The sequence below is a fragment of the Neolamprologus multifasciatus genome, chromosome 16 (genome assembly GCF_963576455.1).
Source record: "Neolamprologus multifasciatus chromosome 16, fNeoMul1.2, whole genome shotgun sequence".
Taxonomy (NCBI): Eukaryota; Metazoa; Chordata; class Actinopteri; order Cichliformes; family Cichlidae; genus Neolamprologus; species Neolamprologus multifasciatus.
The window spans coordinates 34,439,893-34,452,606 of NC_140454.1; the positions used below are offsets into that span (position 1 = coordinate 34,439,893).

The 12,714-nt window shown below is 42.2% G+C and overlaps 1 protein-coding gene across 16 annotated transcripts in view; it reads right to left on the reverse strand.

The window, feature by feature from the left end:
* stxbp5l (syntaxin binding protein 5L) overlaps positions 1 to 12,714 on the reverse strand; it is a 145,294-nt gene that overhangs the window by 60,419 nt on the left and 72,161 nt on the right. For all 16 annotated transcript variants that reach the window (XM_085135597.1, XM_085135595.1, XM_085135593.1 and 13 more), the window contains exons 4-5: positions 11,455 to 11,555; positions 2,621 to 2,755 (exon numbers count right to left, since the gene is read on the reverse strand). In XM_085135597.1, coding sequence (XP_084991723.1) covers positions 2,621 to 2,755; positions 11,455 to 11,555 — 236 coding nt within the window. The remainder of the gene's footprint in view (positions 1 to 2,620; positions 2,756 to 11,454; positions 11,556 to 12,714) is intronic.

Consider the following 12,714-nt stretch of genomic DNA (forward strand, 5'->3'; position numbering starts at 1 on the left):
TGTACCAGGCTGCAACTGTTCCAGGAAGACGAGGAAGAAGAAAAACACGTCCTACACTGGCCTCATAGCTCCATCCTCACTAAAGGAAGATCCACAGAAGTCGACCGACGAAGCAGAAACGACCAACTGAATGAGCTTCTCCTCCAACTATTATCTTCTTATGTTATCCTGAAGTACACATGAGCAAATCTGAGAAAGCTGGCTTGGCTGTAAGTGTGAACGAGCGAATGGTTGTCTGGCCCTTTTCACTGCTGTGATTGGCTGCAGCTCAGCTGTGACTCTTAGCTGCATAAGCAGAACAACAAATGGTCGGATTCAGTGACGTGACCTGCCTTAGTCGGACGTGTTGGTGGCTCGCATGGTTTTGGCTGTTTAATTAAGCAGATATGAACTTTTCCCGTGAACATGAACGATGTCAGAAAGCACAAAGTGCTCATGTGAATGGGTGGAGGAAGCAGCAGAAACACACCACATAAGAACCAGTTCATTTACCGTTCACACTCCCACTGCATTTAACATTCTTTGTAAAAAGATAACAATGTTAGTCTTTTCTGCAGCTATGGGGCATATATGGTATCATTCTTGGCTGGAAGCAGCTTAAACAATGGAAAAAACACAAACTTTGTCCAAAAACCTCTCATGTTTAACTGTTTTCCACTTTTTCTTTGGTCATTTTAGCCTTTTTGGCCAGGGTGAAGGGAGTATCTGCCATCAAACAAGAAGACAGCCGCATGTAGCTATGATGGTGTTTGCTAGTTCACGTTACATGCATTAATTTAATAACGAGGTTAGCCTACTCAACGTAAATTATACACGAACAACATTAAGCTACTCACGCAGAGAAGAGCGGCTGCTGCTGCCATCATCATTTCTGCTACACTGGCAGGGCTAGGTTCATCGGATTTAAAGTGTTACCTCCTTTGACAGCATCACAGTATCAGCTTAAAGCACTTGTTGCAGCTGCTGAGTTTGCATCTTTTGCTGTGAAGTACAGCCAGACTTTTGACCGCTTTGCCTTGGGCATTTTTAATCTGTAGCTCTGCTCTAAAAGAACGTACGTACCTGGACCCGCCTACTATCCTCGAAACGTAAAATGATTGGCTAGAATCTAAAGTGTATCATTCCATAACAGTTGGTGGCGGTAATGCACCTTTCAGTTGTTTGCCAACCGCCAATAGAAATGTAAGGAAGAAGAAAGTGTATCACAGCTCAGGAAAAAAAAGCACCGAAATAAAGCCCCGAAATGTGCGCTGCTTTTCGGTCTGGTTACTACCGTTTATGTCAGAACCGGTGCCATGATGGCACCGGATACCGGTACCCATCCCTAGTAAAGAGGTACAAGTATCAAGGTAAAGGAGAAACGTAGCCTCATACTTTTCTAACTGGTAATATTTTAACTTCAGTTAAACAAATATGACCGAGTTTTGTTACTCTGACTGGACACAAGGAATAGAAACAGCTGCTCTGAGCATGTTATCAGGTGTGACCACAGTCATGTGATCAAAGCAGACCTTTATCACGCTGCAAAGTTAAAAACTCGTCACAGAAGGACACGATCTACACGAGGTGTTCACGTGTGCGGTCGCTTTACTCCTCCGCTCAGACCAAATACAACAATATTCAATAGGTGAATGTGATGAAGGACGAGTGTGCGTGCAGGGCGACCTTACAGCTCGAGCAGGTCTTCATCAACAGCCAACGATCTTCCACATCAAACACTTTTCTTCTTCTGATTCTGCAACAGTTCAAACTTCTGAGGTTCTTAAACGGATGCTGAGCTTGTCCTTGTTGACTTTGTCGGGAAGAATCAACAAACCAAACTTCCTGCTAAAATCCCAACCGCCGCCTCTGTGTGATGATTGGCAGACAGCACCTCCCACGCACGCACATCGTGTCGAGACTGCTCGCCATAGTTTCAACTGTCACGAGGCAACAAGATGGCTCGGCGTAAGAGTGACTTGTGACTGACACTGCAGCAGAGGACTTGTCAGGGTAACAGCAGAAGAGCGGCGCGTAGGTGGGTGACACCGCGGAAAACAAACGGCCGTACAATGCAGCTGAGCAGCGTGTGCTGATGGCGCCGAGCTGTCAGTCGGGGGCATGTGTCAGTTTCACAATAACCAAACACAAGAGCGTGCACATCGTGTCTCACTGAAGGAATCTAAGAGTAATTTCTAACTCTTGACCCTTTGAAAGCCTGCTAGCAGTCAGCTTCGAAGCTCTTTTTCTGACATATTTCACGCCTGCTTGTAGAACAAAATAACCGGGTTTGCAGGAAGTTCGGAAAAACAAACAAAATATTGCAATGGTGATCAAACCACGACTTTAGAGATGTCAGAACCTCTCACAAAAGGCAGATGGAGGTCCTCAAATGCTGTCATTGGGGAGAGTTAAGGAAAGTGCAAAGGAGGAAAAGCTCAAGTCTCGTAGCTGCTGTTACAGTCCGACTCTTACAGTGTGCACGGATCTAAGTGTGCACGTTCAGAAAGGCTGAGAAAGGGTGAGTCGAGGGCGTAACACCAGCAAATACAAAGTCATGCCTACTGGCCTCCACACATCTTCATCGTTTATCGTAAAGCCACACCATCGTCACGACTTAGCTTCTGTTTCAGACACTCACAGTTCGATGGCCTTGTTCCACATGATGACGTATCCGGACAAAATGAAGGACTCGATGTTGACGATGTGTGTGTTCCCGCGCTCCGTCCCCACATACAGCCATTTACTCTGAAAGGGCAGGTGGCAAAAGGTGATCCTGCAGAGAGAAGGAGGAAAACAGGCTGAGCGTCCAAACAACACTTTGTGCGTCTCTGGATCAAACACATAACCACACTCGTCTCTGAGTGTTAGGACAGGAATATACGCCTGGTGCTGCTTATATATATATATATATATATATATATATATATCATTTTATATATACATATATATATAAAATGATATATATATATATATATATATATATCATTTTATATATATATATATATATATCATTTTTTATATATATATATATATATATATATATATATCTCATTTTATATATATATGTATATATAAAATGATATATATATATATCTCATTATATATATATATATATATATATATATATATATATATATATAAAAAATGATATATATATATATATATATATATATATATATCTCATTTTATATATATATGTATATATAAAATGATATATATATATATCTCATTATATATATATATATATATATATATATATATATAAAAAATGATATATATATATATATATATATATATATATATATATATATATATATATATATATATATATATATCATTTTATATATCAAATATATATCAATATATCAAAAATATATCATTTTAAAGATATAAAGATGAGAAATGTCTTAAAAAGCAACAACGTAAGAGCAGGCGAGCCCGTGGCGTGATCGAACTGAAATCTTCTCTCTGGTGTTTTGTTGCCTGAGTGTAACTGATGCAGGAGTGTGTGTGTACTGTATGTGACACACTGCACCGTGTCACAGTCTTTTCTCCGTGATAAGCTCCCTTCTTCAGACGAGTCAGAGCCTGACTCATGCACGGACGTCACGGCCTGACTCATCCTTAGTCGAGGCTTAATTTAGAACTGTGTTGTTGCAGCACCTTTCACGCAGGTATGATTGCCCACATTTGCTCTTCCTGCCCTTTAATGATGCAACTCCTGCTTTTCTCATGTGAGAGGAACTTTTTCCCTCAGTCTGCAAGTCCGACAGAAACACTCGACTTATTGTACTTTAAAGAAACTCCCAGCAGTAAAAGCTTTTTATGTGTTCTGTAACATTTCACACTGTTGATATTCGCTTCAATCTTAGGCTGGTCCATTTCAGAAACACCCACCATCATTCTGCACAAAACTTTACATTTGATGTATGAACTACTGAAAACTGTCTCGTCTGCTGAGTCAGACGGCGTGGAGAGAAGAGGATGCGCACCTAAACGCAGACAAACGGAGATGGATGTTAACAAAAGCGAGCCTTTATTTAGGGCTGCAGCAAACATTTCAAAACAAAAGGCAGGAAGGGAACTACCAAAAGCTAAAGATGAAACCTGGAAACACGGCGGGAAGAACAGCAGAGGAAATGCAGACGATCCAGAAACAAACGGAGGAACAAATACACACAGAGACAACGAGACACTCCTGGAAACAGCCTATAACAAATATTTCATCTTTTTTTTAACGACTGTTCAGAATTTAATGTTTGGAAAAAAAACATTTTTTATTATTATTTTGATGTTTCAGGTGTTTTTCACGACCACATAAACACTTACAATCCTGTTGAATAACACGTTATGTTATTGCATAAGAAAATAATTCTGTGATGCGAAGCTGCTTCTTCACCGTTTGGTGTTTGTGAGAACAAAGATCAGAGTAAGTCCCTCTCATGCTGATCCCTGTGGAGAGACGGAGGATCAGCCCAACAGCCACCCAGCAAGTGGCAGAATTATTAGACAGAAGACAAACGAGAGGGCAGACGATTCAATAAGGATTTAAGGGGCTCGAGGAGATGATAATATTCAAATTGGGGGGGGGGGTACACAGACATCTATTCCCACAACAAGCATTTAGGCTTCAGACGTCCAGTTTGTACATTTCCTTGTTTAAAGAAGCATTTTCTTCATCATTATACACAAACATCAACCCAAGAACACAAATTCTGGCCCTACAGAAAAATGTTGACATTAAATGTTTGAATTGCTGTATTTTAAGAAGCAAACCTGGAGTTTCACAGCGAGTCGTGATAGAGTCCCTGTGGACGCAGAGGAAGAAACTCTGAGAGGCTTCTTCAGAAAAGCCTTTCAGCACCGAGTGCTTCAGTTTGAGATAATCGCTCGCATAAAAGACAAAGTGTGGAAGAAATGAGACGACCACAGGAAGTGGGAGCAGGCCCGTAGTGATGAATACAGACATATAAGGAAAATCAAAGCTTTGGTTTGCAGCAGCATCATAATTATCGATCTGAGGAAAGAAGAAAAGCATGACTTCAGCTGCCGGCAGAGCAGCAGCTTCAATAAATACTCCTAACGAAGGAAACAGATGCAGAGATTAAACAAATTGGTGACTTCATCTCAGGAACCGGTAACCTCGCCATCTGCTGTGCATGACCAGTGACCAGCACGTCAGGAAATCCACAGCGACTTCCTGTATCAGCAAACACTCGTATTATTATTTTACTACGACGGCCACGGTCGACATCACAGAGCAGGTCTCTGCTGATTCATGCATTGTCCTTGTGGGACTGAGGTATTAGGACACAGCCTGGAGACACAGAGCTAAATGGAAAGGCAGCGCCTCTGATGGATGATGCACGATGCCCTTTTCTCCTTTTGTCTTGCAGCGTGATTCGCTGCTCTTCCGCTGAGCGGTTCTGCCTCCTACCGTATCGCACCGACAGGCAGGTGGAGCGCTGCTGAAAGAGGGTTTCAACACCTTTGAATCAAAGCATTACTCCTAACATTTACCTCAGAGCCTGTGTGGGCAGGCTGGATGTATCACGCACAGCTGCGAGGCTTATGCGATGACGCCAGCTGCAAAAATAGCTCAATCAGAGACTCCAAACGCGAGGATGGAACGATGTAAATGTGATATGAATGATTAGAGTGGGTTCAATTATAGAAGCAGTGGCTTACAGTCAGGATCGGTGTAACCACAGCATCACTCTCTACATATTCAGCAGGCAGCAGCAACTCTCAGGCTGCAGGTAACATCCATGAGGCTGATCTCATAAATAAATATAATAATGCTGAAGAACGCTTGTACATGTTTGGCCACAGATACAAACAGGACGTGCAGAGTGAGTGTGCTGTGTTAACAGCACGGACAGCTGAGGGAAGCGTGGACTGAGCAACAACTCTGTAATAAACGTGTTCATGTCAGCAGCTGTCTTCATAGGCCAACAGCGCACACACGAGCACCTCCCACGTCTGAGGGATCGAAGTGAAATCTGCTCATCTCCAGGTTGTTAATATCTTTGCATTAAAACAAATACTTGTGTTAAAATGTACATAATGATGAATCTTTGAGGCTCTGTTACAGGCACAAAGTCCTCTCCTTTACTGTGCGACACACTGTTCAGGCTGCAGTGCTTCCTGGCTGTGTTATGATGTGCTCGCGACTCCTCTGGGTCGCAGCTTGTTGTTCTCCTGCTTCTTACGGGAAGTTTCAGCAGAGAGAAAACGGCCTCCATGACTCAGATGAAGCAAACAGAGTGAGTCTTACCTTCACTCGCCTGTATTAAGAGTGTGACCTGATGAATGACCCTGATGAAGGCCACAAGCCGAAACGCGTTGGTCTATTATTAAAGTTGTTCATCTTCCCTCAAGTGTTGCTGGAGTTCCTGCTTTAAGAGTGTAACCTGCCAGCAGCTGAATGAGAATGATGATTGCAGACAGTTACAGCGAGCACAGAGTTCACTAAATGTCCTCGCACAGAGAACAGGGAGGCTCGATGTTCAAAGGTATGAAAAGGAAACTTTTTCCTGCTACCTCATCTGCAGAGATGGGCACTTGTAACGCGTTACTGTAATCTGATTACTTTTTTCATGTAACGAGTAAAGTAAGGGATTACTATTGCAAAAACGGTAATTAGATTACCGTTACTTTCCCGTAGGAACGCTGCGTTACTGCGTTACTAAAACTGTGATTTTTTTGCAAGAATGTCTCATGACAGTGACGTAAGCGAGTGCGACGTTAGTGACAACAGCTGTGTGCTAGTGATGGGATTTCCGGCTCTTTTTAGAGATCCGGCTCTTTCGGCTCGGCTCACTAAAAAGAGACGGCTCTTTCGGCTCCGAACCGGCTCTTCAGGTTGTTTTGTTGCTTTAATTATTTAATCATTAACAATAATATAAAATTATGCAGAAAAGGAATTACTAATGTAAAAAAAGTGGTTTTATTTATATATGTTTATATATGGCCCCTAGAGACAAAGCACGTACAAACTCTAAAACACATTTCTAGCGTTTACTGAACTTCCAAAACAGAGCTACCCAGATCACTTAAATTACACAATTGAAAGCATGTGCGTATTGTTTGTGTATTTATAGACAAGCACTCATATTTATTCAAATAATTTTAAAAAAAATTCATTTACCTGTTATTACCACACACCAAATCCGGTTGTTGATACTTCCTGGCTTGTGTAGCCACTAAGTAACAAAAGCTCAACACTGCGCCCAGCATCCTGGAGCACTTCTGTTGTCTTTTGTACGTGATTCTGAGTTTGTACGTGCTTCTGAGTTTTTAAGCGTTTTGGAGTTTGTACGTGTTTTGGAGTTTGTACTCCTTTGTCTCTAAGGGCCACCATAAATATACTTTATTTATTCACTCCACATAAAATGTAATAAATAAATCATATAATACAAAGAACTATTTACATTTTAAACTTTTAACTATTTAAATTTTCAGCTTTTTCCTTTTAAACAAATTTAACGTGAAACAACACAAAACACTGCAAACCACAACACAATTAAATATAAATTAAAATATTAAAACAAAAAGAAGATGCACATTCTCTGTCATATGGGCCTGCATGATTTCTGAATCCTTTATCATCTGCAACTGAAAATAGTGGATGATTACTATACCTTTCTAATGTGACGTTGTTGTCCCTCGCTCTCTTTCTCTCTGGCTCTGTTCCTGTGCTACTGCTAGTGTAACTAACGCCCCTCCCCCCTCTGCCCAGCGCAAAGTACAGGCCGCGCGTGCGGAGTTTAGCGGAAAAAAGGGCGAGAGAGGGTGAGAGAAAGAAAAAAAAAAACCTCACGGCTCCCAATAAGGAGCCGGCTCGCGTCGTTCACTTCAAAGAGCCGGCTCTAAGAGCCATTTCGTTCGCGAACGACCCATCACTACTGTGTGCAGATCAACAATGGATCATATATCGAGTGCAGAGAGAGTATGAGCGTGCAGCGTTTAAAGCGTGGAAGTACTGACCTTACTTTGAGTTTGATTCCATAAAAAGTGACAAAAACATTAGTGTCCGTTGTGCGTGGGAAGAAAACTTCTTTTTACAGCGAAAAAACCCCTAAACATCCAAGCTACCACCGAGTGCAACAACGTAATGGGAAACTCACAGAGAAACTCGCGGATTCTTCCACTGACCGCTGCACACCTGCACCAGGGTAACCCTCCGCCTACCCCACTCCTGCTTTACAGGTGAAAATAGAGCAACAGGACCGCTAGTCTTTGACTTTATTTATTTTCTGCTGTGTTTTACTTGCATCTATTTGAAAGAGTGAGTGTAGCACAAAAAAATATTTTATTTTATGTGCTGGAATGTGCAGAAAATAAGTTTAAATGTTAAATAAATTTCTTCCAGTCAGAGAATGTTGCAGATAATTAAATTTTTGCTTGATGCTTAAAGTTAAAAGATTAAAACTAATAAAACAAGTTTTAAAAAGAGACTTTTCCATCTGATTACATTTTGTATGATGGATTATGCAGAAAAAGTAGAATTGGGCTGAAAGATCTATCACTTTATCACCTATTCAGGGTGTAAAGCGTGTTTTAAAAAAGTAACTAAGTAACTAAGTAACTAAGTAATTAATTACTTTTGAAAATAAGTAATCAGTAAAGTAACGGGATTACTTTTTTGTGGAAGTAATCGGTAATTAGTTACTGATTACTTTTTTCAAGTAACTTGACCAACACTGCTCATCTGTGGCACTCTCGATACGCTCTGACCGTTTATCAATGTTTCTTCGCTTGTTTACCGACTCCGTCAGAAACCACAGAGTTAGCTGAAGGTTACTGTGTGTGTTTAAGCTGACAGAGCCAACAATCCTGACAAGACCGCAATATTATGTGTCTGGAATAAAGCATGCAGCAGCAGAGGTCCACCTACAGCGAGGACACTGCAAACTTGAACAGAGCAGCTGAGGTGCAGCAAACGTTCATACTGATTCCTGCTCCCTTAATCACAGCAGCAGCCGGATCTTTTCCCCTGCAGACAGAAATGGCAGCCTGCAGGTATCAGAAGAAACACTGAAGCGCCTGTGTCTGATCATGCTCGGCTAACGCACTCACAGCATTTTGCCCATTTGGGTCACTCAGAGGCAGCGTTTGCATCAACTGAGTGACCCTTTGAGGTTTTCCTGAGGAGGAAACTGGGGAAAAGTTTTTAAAACCAAGCATCAGCATCCAGAGTCCATTGTTTGGCATTAATGTTTAATGGCAGAGAGCAGAAAATGTGCTGCTGATGGGAAAAAGCAAAGAGCCAATAGACAGAAGGGGCTGAAAAACGGAAAAACAAGCGAGCCGAGGACGGGAATCTCTTTCTCCATTCAGAAACCAACGAGCTGAGCCAGAAGTCAAGACACACAGAAGACACTCAGCCTGCTTCAATGAAGACGAGATGAACATGGGACTTGATCACATTTGTACCAGCTGGAGGAAACGTAGTCTGTACCAAGTACCGCCTGCTGGCTTTGACCTTCCAACAGATAATCAGCCAGTTTTGTCCAGTGTTGCAGGAGCTGCAGGTGGCGTCTCAGCCTTCTGAGACTGGCATGAAGTGTCAAATATGGAAGCTGTACAGACACTGACACGCAATCAAGACATCGAGCTGGTACTGTTACACCCACATCACCAGATCGATGACTTCTAAAACAGAAGAGGTTGTCTCCTGGAGCAAAGACATCAGATTCAGCTCTCTGACTGTTGTTCGACTCAGGCCGTCATCAGCAATATGTTTTTAAAATGTTGCACAGGTGCAGAAGCCTGTTTGCTATAACCGTGTAAACACTGCTTCATGTGGTTTTCAGTAGGGATGCACCGATACCGATACTGGTATTGGGTATCGGGACCGATACTGTAAAATGTGGTATCGGTTAACTCGTAAAAGTTAACCGATACCACGAACCAATACTAACTTATTTCATTAATCAGAGGGTGGCTTGTCATTTCTGTTGTAGTTTTTTAGATTGGCCACTAGGGGGACATCCCGCGCTAAACAGGCACAGGGTTAGACGAGTGAGACTGGCAGCTCCAGATAAAAAAGAGAAACTGGAGGCTGCTGTAGCTAGGCTAAATGTCAGCAGTGTGGAACAGCCAACTTTAACTCAGGTTTTGGAAAAGCGATGAAAAATGTCAAGAGAAAATCCACGGGCAGCTAAAATAACAGAGGCTCTGACTCATTTTATTGCTCTGGATGACCAGCCAATGCCAGTCGTGGAAAACATAGGATTGCACCGTCTTCTCAGCATACTCGAGCTGCGATATGAAATTCCCAACCGCCCACACATCAGGGAGATAATGGTGCCAAAACTTTCTGAAGAGGTAAAGACAAGCAGTGTGTGCGCGATGTCAGTCCTCGGTTTAACGGCGCAGTGGACTGATGATCCACGAGCAGATGAGGAGTTCGTCAATGCCAAATACTTTCGTTATTTTGTTTGTTTGTTTACAATATGGACACTCTGCAACAATTTAAATGTTTATTTTATTCTCAAACCTAATTTGTATTTATTTTATCCCAAACAGAAGTGTTTATTTATTATTCTGAAAGCTCAGGACAGTGCCAATAGTTCAGAGATATTTTGTTAAATTACAATGTGGAGACTCTGCAATAATTTAACAGAAGTGCTTATTTTTCACTTGAAATTTTTTTGTGGTCATTTTTAATAAGATTTTATTTTTTATCGGCAGAGAATAAAATAAAACTTGTCTTCCAATTCATTGCATTTGTGTGTGTGTGTGTGTGTGTGTGTGGTAGAAGTATCGGGTTTTGTACTCTGTATCGGCAAGTACTCAGATCCAAGTATCGGTATCGTATCGGTTTGTAAAAATTGGTATCGTTGCATCCCTAGTTTTCAGGGTTTAGGTGATCAAATGTGAAATGGCTTCATTTTACGAGTCGGCTGTGGCAGGGGCGTGGTGTCGCGGGGCACGGGGGTCATCGGCTGAGGTGGAGCAGAGCTTTTAGCCAGCATCAGAGTTCGGTCCTACATCTGAACAACACTCTGCTTCTCCATCTTTAGGACGCAGCCAGCATGACCCCAGAGCGTGCAACAGATCCGCTTTTCTGCAGGAGGACATCGTGTCAGGTCACGTTTGGTGTAACGGACACATTTTCACTTCAGTTGTGAAGAAAGCCAAAGTGGTACGGCTGTTCCTCTAAGCACCCACACTCTGCTGTTTGGCTGCTGTCCAGTACACGCTTGCTGGGATGTACTTGTAGGAACAGCTGGAGCTACAGACCATCGGAGCTGCGCTGGGTGAGAAAGTGTCCACGTCTATGCCTCTGCTGTTTTTAGACGTAATGATACAACACAGAGTTAATAAATCATGATCCTCAGGGGAGGATCAACCAGTGAGTTTGAGGTGTACACAAACACTCAGCTCGAGCTGATTCGCTTACCAAAGGATGACATCATGAGGCCTATGTCCATCTTTTTATACAGATTTTATGTGTGTGCATACCTCTCTCTGTTAAACTTGAGTGAATGCAGGATGGCCGGCCGCCTCTGGCGCAGATTCCACAAGTGCAACGTGTCGTCTGCACAGGCTGAGACCAGCGCCCCCTGCAGGACAGAAAAGACACATCAGCCTGTAATCCTTCTGTACAGCAAGAACTGCTCATGCACAGACTCTGCAGGGCAGTGATAATAAAGCCACTGCATGAACATGAGCCCATCTCCACACATCTGCTTACTGTCCTCACACCTGCACATCTGGGCTCTGCATGAACCCAATCAGATATTTGTTTGTCGCAGCGTCACAGACAGAAGCAGGCTGTGGCGACCATAAGGTGGAGTATCGCCTTCATAGCACACATGATTTGATTTTCTCTATTTTTCAAAAATGACTCATAAATGTGATTTTCTCCACCAATTACAGCGAGACAATGAAAGCATTAAGAAAACTGTGAAAGCGTATCTGTGAGGATTAAAGGCCTTGACTTTTACAGGTTACAGCCACTACTGAGCATGTACATGGAGAGAAATCATGAAAATAATCTATGTTATTTCACGTCTCCCCGCCCCGCATGGAGAGACGGTATAAATGTATTAGCCTCTTTTCTTTTTACGTAATCTCACCGAGAGCTTTTCTTTGGATTGAAGTCGTTCGTGTCCCGCACATCATATAACTCCATCCCGCTGGGATTAACACGGCCTCACACTGAATTGCTAATTGCCCATTAAATTGCACTCGGTTTTGCTCTGAAACAGTTTCCACAAATGAAGATAATGTTTCTAACGTTTGCAACCTGACTACTTCTGCAATCACTGTTCTGGAATAATAATGTCCCCTGTTAGAGAGGCACCATTTCATTAAGTGAAAGTAAAATCAAAAGCGTGTGTGTGTCTCTGTCTGTCTGTCTGTCTGTCTGTCTGTGTGTGTGTGTGTGTGTGTGTGTGTGTGTGTGTCATTATTTCTCTTAAATGATTCGAGTAACTGTTCAACATCACGTTGGTCCTGATCCTTTTGCTCTAACATGAAACTATGATCTATGTGATGCACACGAGCTTTAATTTAATGGGTTAATGGGACGCTGAGTATTTGCTCATTTGTAGCTGGACTTGATTTAACCCTTTAAGACCTACCATAGAATCAAGTCCAGAGCTTATATTATATGTTTACCTGCTGTGGAGCCATTTTTGGGAGCATTTCAAGTTGCTATACATCAATACAACCATTACAGCCCAGATTTTAATAACATGTATGCATTAAGTGCATAGT